The sequence below is a fragment of the Esox lucius genome, chromosome 20, assembly GCF_011004845.1.
Source record: "Esox lucius isolate fEsoLuc1 chromosome 20, fEsoLuc1.pri, whole genome shotgun sequence".
Lineage (NCBI taxonomy): Eukaryota > Metazoa > Chordata > Actinopteri > Esociformes > Esocidae > Esox > Esox lucius.
Window position 1 is genome coordinate 14017025 of NC_047588.1, and position 17952 is coordinate 14034976.

Sequence of the window (17952 nt, forward strand, 5' to 3'; positions counted from 1 at the left end):
CGGACATTGGTTTTGGGGAAATAAGTTACTGCGCTAAAGACATTCTCATGATTATATCTGCTTGACAACATGAGGTGGTATTTCAGTAACTTTCAGGGGGAACCAACATTAATGTAAAACCTTTAAAATTTTGTTTTTCAGTTCATACATTTCAAAAACATCCTTCACTGCAGAAATTGAATTTCATTGGATCAAAACGTTACTTTTCACCATTTGCTTTGGGCTGGTATCCATAAGGTGTCTAGTTCTAAACCTTATACCCAACAAGGTGAAACAATCTGTCCGTAGTACCCTTGAGAACGACAACCCTAATTACTTCTGTACGTACCTTTGGATAAGCGGGTCTGTTAAATAAAGTCCTGTGTAGCATGGCGGTTTCATCTCCAATAATAAAGTCCTGTGTAGCATGGTGCTTTCATCTCCAATAATAAAGTCCTGTGTAGCATGGTGCTTTCATCTCCAGTGTTGTGGGTTTTATATAACCAGTGTGCATTAAGACAGTTGTGGTTTGCTCTTTGGGGTTTAAGGCTGGCTATCTGTAAAAGCACTTAGTGACAACTGCTGATGTAAGAAGGTCTTTATAAAATAAATTTGGTATAACCATATGGAAAATCGGCTAAATCAGACTGACTCACTCAAAAATAAACAAGTGTTCTGTTCTGCTTTTTTCCCTCTAACTTGTCATTCTAAACCCATTCAGTGAAGTCTGGCTCATCCACCAGTCTGGCTCCTCTAACTGGGTCTCTGTGTGCTATCTATTCTGCTCTCTTGTGTTGTGAGGTCTCGTGCCCCTCACTGCCATGCATGCCTGGGCCCAATGCCCACCACCATTCTGTGTGGTATGGCAGAGAGTGACCAATCCCCTGACAGCAGGGTCAGCACCACCCCAACAGAAGATGGTTGACAGCACAGCACCCAACTCAGGGTCCTTCACAAAGGATGGGTTAGGATGCTTAGGCAGGATTAAAAAGTGCCACTCCGTCCATAAATGTAGACCCTACTTTTCAACTACATTTGGTTTGATTGTGTTATCATGAAATGTCCTGCCTGCCTTGATTTAATTAGTATTTCTACAGATTTTAAATAATGTCTAGTCATGTTTTTTTTGATATGCTACAGCTGAACTTCATCATTGATGTCAACATATGCTTTGGAAATGTAATTGGAAAACGATTAAATTAGGCATTGTTAAAGAAAACGATATATGCACTATACCTGGCTGTGCTTGTGCGTGTAAAATATAATAATGATCCGATCCATTGCTCTCTGCCATGTCTCCTGATTTTCCATAACAAGGTTTCTTTCTTGTTCTCATCCAATCAAACAGTGGCTTTGTGCGGAGGGTGGGATTTCGGATTTCGACATCGGGGCAACGGGTTTGCCATGTTTTTATTCGCCTGTGAAGGAATGCAGGACATACACAGTTCATACAGGCAAACCCCATCCTCCAATGGTCAGGATAACCGGATTTATGATGGATCTATAGTTTATTACAAGCAACAACTGTTCATTTTGTTAAGTGACTACATCGCTCCAGTGAAGATTCGCGCACATGAGCTCACCGCCAATATAAAGCTGAAAGGTTTGACTACAGTTGTATTTCTTAATGTGCCAATTGGTGCTTGCTACAGTGTAACACTCTTTGCGGTGTGCACATACGTGCAGGTCTACTAATAATGGATCTAATCTATATCTGTGATCTTTCCTTCCTTGAACTATTTAGGTTACCCTACTTCTGGAAAAAAAACATAACTTTTTTTGTTATTGATACATCTCACTGACCACTCCCACATTAATATAAATATTTAGCAGAAATTGTAACCTTTTTACATGTATTGTGTCTCCGGGAATTTTCTTTTTCGATTTAACTATCTTAATTATTTTTCAAATGGCGCGCGCGCGCGTGTCTGTCAGTTTGTCAATGAGTGTTTTGTCAGTGTCAACGGGAGTTCGTCGAAATGTTCAGTACCAAAATGTATTTACCGAACCCGGGAGTTGGTAAATCAGATGCTGTACATATAGCTTGACTTTTTGTATTCATCATCAAGTTTCGTTGTCCATTTAATTGTCCTTGTAGCATCAAGCAAGTGCGATAGGCCTCTCCATCAGTTGCGCCCAAACAATGACTTTTGCCCATTGTAACTGCATTTCACTGCGAAAACAGTATTGTAGGATATGTAGCCTATCTAAAATGCAAATTTAGATCAACACCATGGGGGGGGGGGGGGGGGGGGGGGGGGGGGAACTGTCTTACAAGAGGCACAAACATTTAAAAGCGCGCTTTTGGGAACATTCTCAGTGTTGTACATTTTGGCACGCGCCATACATGGCTCTTGTTATTGTTGCTCCAACAGTCCACGTGAGTGTGCTGGGAGCATTTTCTCTCTGTTGAGCGGTGAGTTTGGAATTGTAGGCGTGCATTTTTTATAGGTATTTATTTTTAACAATTTGTAATTGAATGAGTTTGAAAAAAAGTTTGGCATTCATCCGTTACGTTTAGTTATAGTTATTTGTTGAAATGTATGCAGTCACAATTAAAGTAAATCTGGATAGGTGTTGAGATGTCTCTTGAACTTGGTGTCCACCTGTGGCAAATTCAATTGATTGGACATGATTTAGGAAGACACTCTTGCTTTTATAAGACCCAGCATTTCATAGTACTCTCTGCAGACCAATTGAGTTGAGGCATAGATTTGGGGAAGGTTATAAAAATGATTTGGTAAAGCATTTAAAATTTTCGAGACCACAGTGCCATTGTGATGTGGAAGAGGTTTGGAATTACTAAGATTAACCTTCAGCTGGCTGTCCGGCCAAACTAAGTAACCAGGCATGAAGAGCCTTGGTCAGAGAGAGGACCAAAAATACCAAGGCCACTCAAACAAAAGCATCACTGATTTTCTGCAAAGACGGGAGAACCTACCAGAAGGACATCCACCTCTGAAACAGACCGTCAGTCAAGCCTTTATGTGAAGGTGGCTCGTTGGAAGCCTCTGCTGAGTAAAGGTATATGACATGGCACTGTGCAGATGCCTCTCAGTAGGAGGGACAGGGAGACTGGTCTAGATTGAGGGCAAAATACACAGAGGTCCCTGAAGAGAATTGGGTCCCAAGGCACCGGACCAAAGACAGAGGCAAAGATTAATCTTACAGCGTTTCAACAACCTGAAACGTGCAGCCAAGAGAAAGCTGGAGGGACTTTGGGACACGTCTGTCGATGTCCTCGAGTGGCCCAGCCAAAGCTCAGACTTGATCCCCTTTAAACGTCTGTGGGGAGACAACAAGATTGCAGTTCACCGATGTATCCCATTAATTTGGACAAATCTAAAGAGTTTGACAAGGAAGAATGTGATAAACTGGTTCAAGTTTGTTGAGGCATACTCAAGAAGATTCAAGGCTGTTATCGCTGCCAAAGATGCTTCATCAAAGTACTGAATAAAGGGTCTGAATACTTTTGTGCATGAGATATTTATGTTTTTAATTTTCAAGTAAACTGGTACAAATATCTCAATGTGTTTTTCGATTTGTCATAATGGGTTATTGTTTGAGGATTAATGGCAAAAAATATACAAACATACATTATGAAGTCTGTTGCACAACATAATATGGAGAAAGAGAAGAGGTTTTATTTCTGAAGCCACTATATGTGGTTGTAGTGTCTGGCTTTACACTTTTCCAATATAAATATCACATGAATACAGTCAGCAGTGTTTGTTCGTTTCTTATCATCAGCTCCCAGTGATAAAGGCTCCTATTGAAGAAGATCATGTGGCGAGATCACAAGCACAGGAAAGAATTTCAGAATTCAGGAGAAGGGTGAGAGTGAAACGGGAGACGGGGAAACGTTGCAAAGCTGGATACAATGTGTGAATTTCCAAGTGGAGAGTCTGCTGAGAAAGACAGGGACGAGGCAAGGAAGGGGGTGTTTTGAAAATACAGACTAGGTTTGGGAAACCTGGGATGGGCTGTGTCACTGGCAGTTGCTCAACATTTGGTATGCTTGTTTTACTCTTGTATGCTGCATGTGACTTTTATTACTGCACTCAATTAGATATACACCCAGAGACTCTAGCAGAGGGCTTAGTTTATTTCAGACTTTCTCTATGTAATTTTGTATTATATTGTAAATACAATGTCACAGGTTATTATTTGCCATTTAAATATTCTGATTAGGTACTGGTACTCTACAGAACACATTTGCAAGTGGGTGGTAATTGTCAACCACTCCCAAATCCTTCCGATATTCAAATTAACAGCAAAAGACACAAATAAGATATGCCACTTATAAATAAAGGTTACCTGGAGGATGCTTTAAGCCAGGATAATAAATACAATTTCAAAAATGTATGTTCTCATTAATGTTGGTGGTGTCAGTTGTCCTGATGTTAGTTAAGATAACTTGTTATTGACTTTGTTATTGACAAAATGAGTACTACACAACAGCTCAGAGCAGAAGAAAACAGAGAAATAATCCATAAGATAATTACCTACCTAATCTACTCCCAACCCCACCCTTCACTCATCTACATCCAACCCCACCCATCACTCATCTACATCCAACCCCACCCATCACTCATCTACACCCAACCCCACCCATCACTCATCTACATCCAACCCCACCCATCACTCATCTACTCCCAACCCCACCCTTCACTCATCTACATCCAACCCCACCCATCACTCATCTACATCCAACCCCACCCATCACTCATCTACATCCAACCCCACCCATCACTCATCTACACCCAACCCCACCCTTCACTCATCTACATCCAACCCCACCCTTCACTCATCTACACCCAACCCCACCCATCACTCATCTACATCCAACCCCACCCATCACTCATCTACATCCAACCCCACCCATCACTCATCTACTCCCAACCCCACCCTTCACTCATCTACACCCAACCCCACCCATCACTCATCTACTCCCAACCCCACCCATCACTCATCTACATCCAACCCCACCCATCACTCATCTACACCCAACCCCACCCTTCACCCTTCACTCATCTACATCCAACCCCACCCATCACTCATCTACTCCCAACCCCACCCTTCACTCATCTACACCCAACCCCACCCATCACTCATCTACTCCCAACCCCACCCATCACTCATCTACATCCAACCCCACCCATCACTCATCTACATCCAACCCCACCCTTCACTCATCTACATCCAACCCCACCCATCACTCATCTACACCCAACCCCACCCATCACTCATCTACTCCCAACCCCACCCTTCACTCATCTACATCCAACCCCACCCATCACTCATCTACATCCAACCCCACCCTTCACTCATCTACACCCAACCCCACCCATCACTCATCTACTCCCAACCCCACCCATCACTCATCTACATCCAACCCCACCCATCACTCATCTACATCCAACCCCACCCATCACTCATCTACATCCAACCCCACCCATCACTCATCTACACCCAACCCCACCCATCACTCCCTCCCACAATCCTTCCTCTCCAAACCTTACTTCTTGAAGTAAGGAAGTTGAACGTAATATAACATTTATTTTATTCCACAAAATAGAAGAGGAACGGATTCCTTTTTTAATTGAGGAAATGTGTCAGATACAGTGGATCTAAAAGCATTAACCCCCATGGACTTTTCCTCATGTTATGTTGCAACATGAAATCAAAATTAATTTCCTTATGGGTTTTTACCACTGGTCAACACAAAGTCCATAAAGTCAGAGTGAAAAATTCTAACTACAATTTGTTCAAAATGAACTCGTAATAGGAAACAGAAAATAGACTATTTTTGCTCACATTCCTGATTGTTTCTAATACTCCATAATTGATAATTCATAGGTATCAGTGTTTCTCCTCCTCTTCATTATGTATATTGGTATATTATGTGCAGATATCTGAAGTTACTCATAGGAAGGACTGACTTTCCCTCTGTTGTTCAAAGGACATCTGCAGTTATATATCACCTATGGTATGTTTCCCCTCGTCTTCCCTACGGTCAGTTAAATACAGTGGGGAGAACAAGTATTTGATACACTGCCGATTTTGCAGGTTTTCCTACTTATAAAGCATGTAGAAGTATGTAACTTTTATCATAGGTACACTTCAAATGTGAGAGACAGAATCTAAAACTAAAATCCAGAAAATCACATTGAATGATTTTTAAATAATTAATTTGAATTTTATTGCATGACATAAGTATTTGATCACCTACCCACCAGTAAGAATACCGGCTCTCACAGACCTGTTCGTTTTTCTTTAAGGAGCCCACCTGTTCACCACTCATTAACTGCACCTGTTTGAACTCGTTACCTGTATAAAAGACACCTGTCCACACACTCACTCAAACAGACTCCAATCTCTCCACAATGGCCAAGACCAGAGAGCTGTGCAAGGACATCAGGGATAAAATTGTAGACCTGCACACAGCTGGGATGGGCTATAGGACAATAGGCAAGCAGCTTGGTGAGAAGGAAACAACTGTTGGCGCAATTATTAGAAAATGGAAGAAGTTCAAGATGACGGTCAATCTCCATCGGTCTGGGTCTCCATGCAAGATCTCGTGGGGCATCAATGATCATGAGGAAGGTGAGGGATCAGCCCAGAACTACACGGCAGGACCTGGTCAATGACCTGAAGAGAGCTGGGACCACAGTCTCAAAGAAAACCATTAGTAACACACTACGCCGTAATGGATTAAAATCCTGCAGCGCACGCAAGGTCCCCCTGCTCAAGCCAGCACGTGTCCAATCTGAAGTTTGCTGTTGATCCAGAGGAGGAATGGGAGAAGGTCATGTGGTCTGATGAGACAAAAATAGTGCTTTTTGGTATAAACTCCACTCGCCGTGTTTGGAGGAAGAAGAAGGATTAGTACAACCCCAAGAACACCAATCCTACCGTTAAGCATGGAGGTGAAAACAGGGGGACAGGACGACTGCACCATACTGAGGGGAGGATGGATGGGGCCATGTATCGCGAGATCTTGGCAAAGAGCATTGAAGATGGGTTGTGACTGGGTCTTCCAGCATGAAAACGACCCGAAACACACAGTCAGGGCAACTAAAGAGTGGCTCCGTAAGAAGCATCTCAAGGTCCTGTAGTGGCTTAGCCCCTAGCCAGTCTCCAGACCTGAACCCAATGGAAAATCTTGGGAGGGAGCTGAAAGTCTGTATTGCCCAGTGACAGCCCCGAAACCTGAAGGATCTGTATGGAGGAGTGGGCCAAAATCTCTGTTTCAGTGTGTACAAACCTGGTCAAGAACTACAGGAAACGTATAATCTCTGTAATTGCAAAGGTTTCTTTACCAAATATTAAGTTCTGCTTTTCTGATGTATCAAATACTTATATCATGCAATAAAATGCAAATTAATTACTTAAAAATCATACAATGTGATTTTCTGGATTTTAGTTTTAGATTCCGTCTCTCACAGTTGAAGAGTACCTATGATAAAAATTTGATTTCTACATGCTTTGTAAGTGGGAAAACCTGCAAAATTGGCAGTGTATCAAATACTTGTTCTCCCCACTATATCAACTATGGTATGTTTCCCCTCGTCTTCCCAACAATCAGAAGCAACATCTAGGTTGGACGGGGTGATGGATGGTTTGAACGAATAGCCTTTTGGGAGCCAAATAAGCTTTTTTTTTAAGTGAACAGAATGACAAAAGCTGGTTTATACAGAAACATGCTCCTTTAACCTGTATGTGTTGTAAATGCCCTGCTTGAGTTGGTCTTCGGGCTGTGGATTACAGTGTTTCTGCCATCATGTTTACAGCTGATACACAGCAGTGTTTCTGGGAAAAGCTTGGGTGGGGAACGGCTGGAGTCACGACTAGTCCATTCATAGTTACAGATGACTTCATAGTGGGCGGGTTACAGTATGGAACAATCCACTGAGGCTTCTTTTGGTCAACACAGTTGCTCCTCTGCAGAGAGAAGAGGCCAGTGACCTTATGTACAAACTCTGACCTTGGATCGGGTCCTCACAGTTCGTATAATGTTATTCCGTATGACCTAAAAGGCAGCACTGACCCAAGATCAGCATCCGTACCCTGAAAGACTTTGTGAATTTGATGATTCATGGTAAACTGAGTTGTCTCCTCACAAATACAATGCTCTGAAAGTGCTATTACAACAGGAAAAAGCAACATTTTGACCCCTAGCTAGGTCTGAACCTAATTTAAACAACATAATTCGGGTTCTTGATATATCTCTCAGCAGAATAAAATGCGTAATAATTATATGATATAAAATAAGACTATAGAGGTAGTCCAATATCCACACACACACAAGGAAAAAAAGGAAAATTGTATTTGGACCTCTATATGTTTTGCATGCAGACTTTGTTTATTAAAATCCACTGCATGTTTTGCAACCCACAGCCTGATATGGTTGTCTTTGTTTTCTTCCTGTCTTGAGTAGTCACATTTCTGGCACCTTTACCTCACCCTTCTGTAATTCATGTTCTCAGCCTTGATCCCAGTGGCTGTATTAACACGATTCAGTGGCACAGGTATTATGTTTTCTCTTGTTCTGTTTCCTGTATTGGTGAGCATGTGTCTGTAAATGCATGTGTGCTGAGCAGAATAATCACCCATTTTCTTAGAACCCAGGGAGGTGTAACAGTTAGCCAATGGCCTGGCACTCTTCAGACAGGGCCTCTGTCATAACGTTCACTTTGTCCAGGTAAACAGGAAAAGACGTGTAACTGGGCCTTTGAAATATATTTTAAAGCCTTTTCCTGGACTTTGCAGCCAGTTGTTTTCCTCATGGACCACGGTAGTCCCATCTCTCTGTCTCTCACCCCACTCTGTCACATCACAGGCTGAGGTATGCTACAACTAAAATCTACTGCTCCTACATACCTTATGCATTTACTCCCCCAAATATGTTGTGGCACAGGATATGAATGGGATAGTATGTACAGTGTTTGATAAGCAAGGTCCTTTTCTACCCATAATTTGATTAACTTGAATGTACAATTAAAGAAGTTGCAGAGAGATTTAAATATCATTAAGGCCAACTGACACTTGCTCAGTAGGACTTCTAAAAGACAATGACTGATTTTGATCAAACCAAAAAGCATTTTTGGTGCATTTTGCTTCCACAAAAATGTCAGGCAACGCCTGCCAGGAATATTGAACATGGTGTTGGTGTTCTGAGTGCTCAAACAAGAGTTTTATTGACAATCTCCTTTGCAATCTGAACAGGAGTCCTCTGTTCAATACCGCATGGCAGGAACATGCTGTTTTTGTCATGCTAGCTTTGTTAGCTAACAGCCCACCACAATGTGACAATGCTAACCACTGTCTCAATCTTTGTCGACGTCTGGAGAAAGATAACACAATGGAAGACTGTGTCGAGTCCAATCTCATAGAACATTATGACAAAGGAAGGACCATTACACTTTCTGTGGAACGTTTTTGTATTTTGTTGTAATTTCTATTGAACTGGTAACAGTGTGAACTGTTCTCGAAACTGTTCACATGCTTTGGATGTGTCTTGTGTGAAATGTAAACGCATTTCTAGTTCTGGTAGGTAGGCAACAGTGTTTATTTCTGACTGCTCTTAGTGTCATTTCTAAAACATTATATCTAACCACTGCTTTCCTCCCTTTCTCTCTCCACAGTGTTTCCAGTGTGGCAGGGGGGCGGGGTGGCCAGCAGGGCTGGAGCCTGGGGCCAGGGATGGGGACAAGGCTGGGGTCGCTATATGCAATGGGAACTGGGGCCAGGAGTTGGGGGCCAGGTCCCTGTTTTTGACTACCCCGTCTGGTGTGTCCTCTGCCAAGGAGGCAGGGCTCGACTTAGGGAGGCCTGCCGAAGAGGGAGAGGGGCCCTCCGATTGCCCGCGGACATGCTTAGCATCAAACTACCCCAGCTGTTTGACATCCACCAAGTTCCCAAAGTAAGACTGGCCAAACCTTTCACACGTTTCGCACAACCTTTCACAGCCGTTATGAGGTTTCACTGACTGAATGTGCATGTTTGGTGTTGAGTTCAGGGTTGTGGCATAGAGACCTGTCTGATCAAATGCTTCACCCAGACCCTGCTCCTTTTACTCAGTGTCCACTCCGGGCAGACTGGATCAGTTGAATCTATTAAATGATGCAGAGCGGCCCAGATGTGTGCGGGATTGGAAGGATAGGTTTTGGTTGCATATTGTATCATCTCTGTAAAGCCCTATGCACTGTATGTATCAAAGAAAATGTGTTTTTGGCCTTCAGGTGTTCCGGGAGGATGGCATTATCTCTGGCTACCGTCACCCCCAGAGCTCCGCCCTTGACTGCATCCTCAGCAGCTTCCAGATGACCAATGAGACGGTCAACATCTGGACCCACTTTCTGCCCACATGGTACCTATACCAATGGAAACCTACGCCCCGTTTATACCTGGTTCTATCTTGCATCATTTGTCCGGATCAACCCCCCACAACGTTTATTAACAGGGCATCTGTACGAATGAATGTAGATCCAGAGGGTCATATCCATAGATAGCAGAGGAGTTTCTTTAACAGATAGGGCTGGTTTAGACTCAATCAGTGTGTAAAATCATCATTGTATCAAATCCCCAGCTAATTTCTCCCTGTTTCTCTGGAATTTAAACTGACTGTGTTGCGGCCCGTCTCATTTCCCAGGTACTTCCTGTGGCGCTTCTGTGTCCTGTGCTACACTCAGAATTTCCTGTCAGAGAGCTACACGTGGCCACTGCTGGTGTATATGCTGCTGATCTGCGTGTACCCCTTCACCTCCAGCTGCGCCCACACCTTCAGCACCATGTCCCCGGCGGCACGCCACATCTGCTACTTCTTCGACTACGGTGCCCTCAGCCTCTACAGCCTGGGTGAGGCCGTCTGTTCCTGCACTTCACAAAGCCTGACTGTCTGCACGTAGCTTGCCCAGTTGTACTTCCTCTACCTGTAGCTGATAGTTTGTCTTCCAGTCCCAAGTCTGCCAAGTCTCCTTCATGGCTACGACTGCCCCTTGTGTTACCTGGTGCAGTACCAGTGTGTTCCAGGAAGTGTCAGCCGGAGAGCTTGGCCAATCCATTTTCCAATCCATTTCACAATCCATTTCACAATCCATTTTCCAATCCATTTCACAATTTGAACTTTCATTTCGATCCTTGGCATCTGCTTTTTTACATTTGGAACCTGTGTTTATGTTGTTACTTCATTGCTCATGAGGGATTTGGCATTGTGTTGCTGTGGTGTTTGAGTTGTCAGATTCACTCTGATGTTTGATCTACTCCACCTCCTCTTGGATCCAGCACCTGGGAGAATGTTGTAGTGGAGGTGTGCGTTCCACGTATCACTCTATCTTCATATGTACAGTTTACATAGTTTCTTGTCTGTCTGTGAACATGCTTGTTCAACGGATTCCCTTATTTATTAGTAGTTGCATTATACTTGCATTATATAGTAGTGTGTGTATTTGTATAGTTCATGCCTTATTCTGAATAGCGTGTTTTTGTACTTGTCTGTTAACTTCTCCCTCTCTCTATGAAACTGGAATGTTTGTTGCATGCTTTCACTAAGTGCCTCAGTTTGAACTATTTCACCTTATTATATGGCCCCTGCAGTGTAATCTATAATCTACCATAAATCTCCTTACTGACAAAACATACCCAGCCATAAACATCCAGAAGTATATTTCCAGGATTTTAAATGCAAATATTTACTGTAGGTGGTATTCTGCAGCCACACTTTTTTTTTAATTAAAACTTGTTTGCTGGATGTTTAGAATTATGTGAAAGACCAATATTTCACTAGTTATTAAATACAAGATAAGTTATGATACAAATTGATATGCATTTTAATGCATTAACTATAGTGTAGTTAATTCCTCGTAGAATGAATCCTCCAATATACAGTACCTACTAATTTATACAAATCTCTTTATTTTCACTATTTTCCACTTTGTACAATAATAGTGAAGACATCAAAACTGTGAAATAACACACATGGAATCACGTACTGACCAAAAAAGTGTTAATTAATTGTAGATATGGCAATAATATGCATTAAAAAAATGCAAACTATGTAGCAACAATCTTTGAAATAGTAGGATGGGAGTTTGAACAGTATGGTAGAAGTATTGAGTATTATAGATACATATGAGTGTAATATGCTTAGGAATGTTACATGCAAAGGAATATTCTAATGCCCATTAAATGTACCTGAAAGGACATCAGAGCATCTGGAATGTTTGTGTGTGATCAGTATGATCATGGATCAGTGTTGTTGGTTGAGGAGCCTTATGGCCTGAGGGAAAAAACTGTTTTTGAGTCTGGAAGTGTGTGCCCTGATGCTCCAGTAGTATCTACCAGACGGCAGCAGTGTGAACAAACCATAACCTGGGTGGCTGTGATCTTTGATGGTGTTCCATGTTTTTCTCAGGCATCATGTATGGTAGATTCCTTGCACAGAGGGAAGATGGCAGCCTATGATGCACTCCACAGATTTCACCACCCTCTGGAGGGACTTGAAAATCTGCCACGGAGCAGCTGCCGAACCAGACAGTGGTTCAGCCTGAGAGGATACTCTCAATGGTGCACCTGAAGACGTTGGTGACAGAAATTACAGAAATGCCAAATTTCATGAGTCTCTTCAGGAAGTACAGGTGCTGGTCATAAAATTAGAATATCATCAAAAAGTTGATTTATTTCAGTGATTCCATTCATAAAGTGAAACTTGTATATTATATTCATTCATTACACACAAACTGATATATTTCAAATGTTTATTTCTTTTAATTGTGATGATTATAACTGACAACTAATGAAAATCCCAAATTCAGTATCTCAGAAAATTTGAATAATACTTAAGACCAATACCAAAAAAGGATTTTAGAAATGTTGGCCAACTGAAAAGTATGAACATGAAAAGTATGAGCATGTACAGCACTCAATACTTAGTTGGGGCTCCTTTTGCCTGAATTACTGCAGCAATGCGGCGTGGCATGGAGTCGATCAGTCTGTGGCACTGCTCAGGTGTTGTGAGAGCCCAGGTTGCTCTGATAGTGGCCTTCAGCTCTTCTGCATTGTTGGGTCTGGCGTATCGCATCTTCCTCTTCACAATACCCCATACATTTTCTGTAGGGTTAAGGTCAGGCGAGTTTGCTGGTCAATTAAGAACAGGGATACCGTGGTCCTTAAACCAGGTACTGGTAGCTTTGGCACTGTGTGCAGTTGCCAAGTCCTGTTGGAAAATGAAATCTGCATGAAGTGCTTTACAACTTTCTGGTAGACGGCTGCGTTGACCTTGGACCTCAGAAAACACAGTGGACCAACACCAGCAGATGACATGGCACCCCAAACCATCACTGACTGTGGAAACTTTACACTGGACTTCAAGCAACATGGATTCTGTGCCTCTCCTCTCTTCCTCCAGACTCTGGGACCTTGATTTCCAAAGGAAATGCAAAATGTATTTTCATCAGAGAACATAACTCAGCAGCAGTCCAGTCCTTTTTGTCTTTAGCCCAGGCGAGACGCTTCTGACGCTGTGTCTTGTTCAAGAGTGGCTTGACACATGGAAGGCGACAGCTGAAACCCATGTCTTGCATATGTCTGTGCGTGGTGGTTCTTGAAGCACTGACTCCAACTGCAGTCCACTCTTTGTGAATCTCCCCCACATTTTTGAATGGGTTTTGTTTCACAATCCTCTCCAGTGTGCGGTTATCCCTATTGCTTTTTTTTTTTTTTTTCTACCATATATTTTCCTCCCCTTCGCCTCTCTATTAATGTGCTTGGACACAGAGCTCTGTGAACAGCCAGCCTCTTTAGCTATGACCTTTTGTGTCTTGCCCTCCTTGTGCAAGGTGTCAATGGTCATCTTTTGGACAGCTGTCAAGTCAGCAGTCTTCCCTATGATTGTGTTGCCTACAGAACTAGATCAAGAGACCATTAAAGGCCTTTGCAGGTGTTTTGGGTGAATTAACTGATTAGAGTGTGGCACCAGGTGTCTTCAATATTGAACCTTTTCACAATATTCAAATTTTCTGAGATGCTGAATTTGGGGTTTTCATTAGTTGTCAGTTATAATCATCAAAATTAAAATAAATAAACACTTGAAATATATCAGTCTGCGTGGAATGAATGTATACATTATACAAGTTTCACTTTTTGAATGGAATTACTGAAATAAATCAACTTTTTGATGATATTCACATTTTATGACCAGCACCTGTATAGTCTTTTTTGAGCAGTTTTCACTGCTGAGTTTGCTTGTCAGGGACCAAGTGAGGTAATCTTTGATGAGCACACTGAGAAACTTACATTTGTAGACTCCACTTCAGCTCCATCGATGTGTATGGGGGCATGACATCCCCTCTGCTGCTTCCTGAAGTACACAATCATCTCTTTTTGTCTTAAAGAAATTAAGAGAGAGGTTGTTGTCCTGGCACCATGTCGCCAGGTTCCTTACCTCCTCTCTGTAGGCAGTCTCTTCATTGTTGGGCAAGAGACCCAGGATGGTTGTTTCATCCGAGAATTAGAGGATTATGTTGGAGCTGTGTGGGGCCACGCAGTCATGCATGAGCAGGGAGTACAGGAGGGGACTGAGTACACAGCCCTGGGGGGGCTCTGGTGCTCAGTGTCAGTGCAGAGAATGTAAGGTTGCTCATTCTCACCACCTGGGGTCTGCTCGTCAGGAAATACATAGCAGTTGGTACCCAAAATTGCAAGTTTGAATTCATCCGACCAAAGGACAGATTTCCACTGGTCCATTTCTGGTGTTTCTGGCCCAAGCAAGACTCTTCTTCTTGGTGTCATTCAGATGTGTTTATTTTTTTAGACAGTTCGTTCATGAAGGCCTTAATCACGCATGTCTCCTCTGAGACAGTGGATGTTGAGATGTCTATTACCTTTACTTTTTACTGTTACTCTGTGAAGCTTTCATTTTGGCATGAATCTGAGATGCAGTTAATTGCCAATTTCTGAAGCTGGTAACTCTGATTAACTTATCGTCTGCAGCAGAGATAACTCTGGGTATTCCTTTCCTGTGGCCATTGTCATGAGATCCAGTGTCAGCATGGCACTTGATGGTCTTCTATAAACCAACCCTACCTTGTCACAACACAACTGATTGATGAAATGCAGTAAGAAGGAAAGAATTTCCACAAATTAACATATCAACTGAAATATATTCCAGGTTACCACCACATGAAGCTGTTTGATAGAATGAAAGAGTGTGCAAAGCTGTCATCAAGGCAACGGCGGCCTACTTTGAAGAATGTACAAGATTAAATGTATTTAGGTTTCTACAAGAACATATTTTTGGGTTTCTACAAGATGTGTTATTTCATAGTTTTGATATCTTCACTTTTATTCTATAATGTGCAAAAGACTGAAGAAGTATCTATGAATGAGCAGGTGTGTCCAAACCTTTGATTAGTACTGTGCATGTTGTGTTTGTTTCTCTACAGGTTGTGCCATAACCTATGGCTCCTATGTGATGCCTGACTGCTGGGTCAACAGCTGGTTACACCAACACTTTGTGCCCATCGCTATTTGCAACACCCTGTTCTGCACCAGCCTTTCCTGCTACTCCAGGAAAGGAAGCCATACTATCCAATACCCATAACATATCACTTTGTTGTTCATTGAAACCATAGTAACTTTTCTCCCTCAATCTTTTTAATTAGATTTCTGGAGCTACAGTTCCCACATCGAAGTAAAATTCTCCGGACAGGGGCCTTCGTCTTTCCATTCATCTTTGACAACATCCCTCTATTTTACAGAGTGGGTTACTACAATAATGTGTGAACAGAGTTCACAAAAAATCTGCTTGTGCACTGGGTTGGATTTGTTATATGACAGTTGAAATCCAATTAATGCTTTCCTATGAAACCTTGGCTTATAAACTAAGAGATATTCTATAGATTGAATTAAAATATGTGACCCTGTGCCGTTAATGCCTTTAATTTATGGGCTGCTATTAGTTTTAGTAATCTAGAGTGTGTGTATGTGTGTGTATAGCTTCTCCTGTGCTGTGGCGGCAGCTGCTGTCATAGTGAGGCCCTGTCCAGTCACTGTTACCACCTCCTCTTTGCCTTCCTAACCTGCTTCCTGTTTGCCTCACACCTCCCAGAAAGACTGGCCCCAGGGCGCTTCGACTACTTTGGTAAGTCCACCCAACGCAAAGTTACTGTGGTAGCTTGAATTGAGAGGTCATGCAGGTTGTGGTGCAAGTTTTAGCTTGTATGGTCAGTGGCCAGTTATTGTTGACTCTTATAGACAGGCATTTCTATAGGCATTTCTACTGTGTTTGTGAAGATTTGTTATGAGCTAAAACATTATGACCACTCATAGGTGAAGCAAAAAACATTGATCATCTCCTAACAAGGGCTGTTGTCAAGGTCTGGGTAGATTAGATGGTAAGCGAACAATCAGTTCTCGTAGTCAACGTGTTGGATGCAACCGAAATTTGACAAGGACCTTATTGTTATGGCCAGATGAGTGAGCATCTCTGAAACGGCAGGGCATGTGGGATGCTCCCGGTCAGCAGAGGTGGGTACCTACCGACAGTGGTCCGAGGAGGGACAAACCACAAACCGCTGACAGGGTGTTGGCCTCCCAAGGCTCATCAATGCACCAGGACAACGAAGGCTACCCCGCCTGGTCCATGCCCGACAGAAGGTCTGCTGTGGCACAAGTCAAACTGTTAATGATGGTTATGGGAGGAATGTGTCACAACACACAGTAACATCACACCTTGCAGCATATGAGGCTGCGTAGCCACAGGCACCTATGATGACCCCAGTCCACTGTGGAAGGTGCCTACAATGGGCATGCGAGTGTTGGAACTGGACCTTGGAGCCTTGGAAGAAGGTTTCCTGGTCCGATGAGTCACGTTTTCTTTCCCACCACGTGGACGACTGTGTATGTGTGTGCCGTTTACCTGGGGGAAGTGATGGCATCAGGATGCACTGTGGGAAAACGACAAAGCTAGTGGAGGGATTATGATGCTCTGGACAATGTTCTTCTGGGAATCACTGGGTCCGGGCATTCATGTGGACATCAATTTGACACGTGCCACCTACCTAAACATCTTTGCAGATCAGGTGCACCCCTTTATGGCAATGGCACTCCCTGATGGCTTTGGCCTCTTTCAGTAGGATAATGTGCCCTGCCACACTGCACAAGTTGTTCAGGAATGGTTTGAGGAATATTATGAAGAGTTCAAGGTGTTGCCCTGGCCTCAATTCCCCAGATCTCAATCCAATCGAGCATCTGTGGGATGTGCTGGACCAACAAGTCTGATCTACACTCACCTAAAGGATTATTAGGAACACCATACTAATACTGTGTTTGACCCCCTTTCGCCTTCAGAACTGCCTTAATTCTACGTGGCATTGATTCAACAAGGTGCTGAAATGTTGGCCCATATTGATAGGATAGCATCTTGCAGTTGATGGAGATTTGTGGGATGCACATCCAGGGCACGAAGCTCCCGTTCCACCACATCCCAAAGATGCTCTATTGGGTTGAGATTGGTGACTGTGGGGGCCATTTCAGTACAGTGAACTCATTGTCATGTTCAAGAAACCAATTTGAAATGATTCGAGCTTTGTGACATAGTGCATTATCCTGCTCGAAGTAGCCATGGTGGTCATAAAGGGATGGACATGGTCAGAAACAATGCTCAAGTAGGCCGTGGCATTTAAACATTGCCCAATTGGCACAAAGTGGCCTAAAGTGTGCCAAGAAAACATCCCCCACACCATTACACCACCACCACCAGCCTGCACAGTGGTAACAAGGCATGATGGATCCATGTTCTCATTCTGTTTACGCCAAATTCTGACTCTACCATCTGAGTGTCTCAACAGAAATCAAGACTCATCAGACCAGGCAACATGAATCAGTCGGCCCATTCTCCTCTGACCTCTAGCATCAACAAGGCATTTTCGCCCACAGGCCTGCCGCATACTGGATGTTTTTCCCTTTTCACAT

The 17952-nt window shown here is 43.0% G+C and overlaps 1 protein-coding gene across 1 annotated transcript in view; it reads left to right on the top strand.

The window, feature by feature from the left end:
• The first annotated feature begins 1369 nt into the window (after window positions 1-1369).
• The window catches only part of paqr6 (progestin and adipoQ receptor family member VI), a 28338-nt gene continuing 11755 nt past the window's right edge, over window positions 1370-17952 (top strand). Inside the window, exons 1-7 of the mRNA XM_010885339.3 lie at window positions 1370-1582; window positions 9627-9904; window positions 10224-10351; window positions 10634-10839; window positions 15423-15549; window positions 15642-15738; window positions 15976-16120. Of these exons, the coding sequence (XP_010883641.1) occupies window positions 1384-1582; window positions 9627-9904; window positions 10224-10351; window positions 10634-10839; window positions 15423-15549; window positions 15642-15738; window positions 15976-16120 (1180 nt within the window). The 5' untranslated portion in view covers window positions 1370-1383. The remainder of the gene's footprint in view (window positions 1583-9626; window positions 9905-10223; window positions 10352-10633; window positions 10840-15422; window positions 15550-15641; window positions 15739-15975; window positions 16121-17952) is intronic.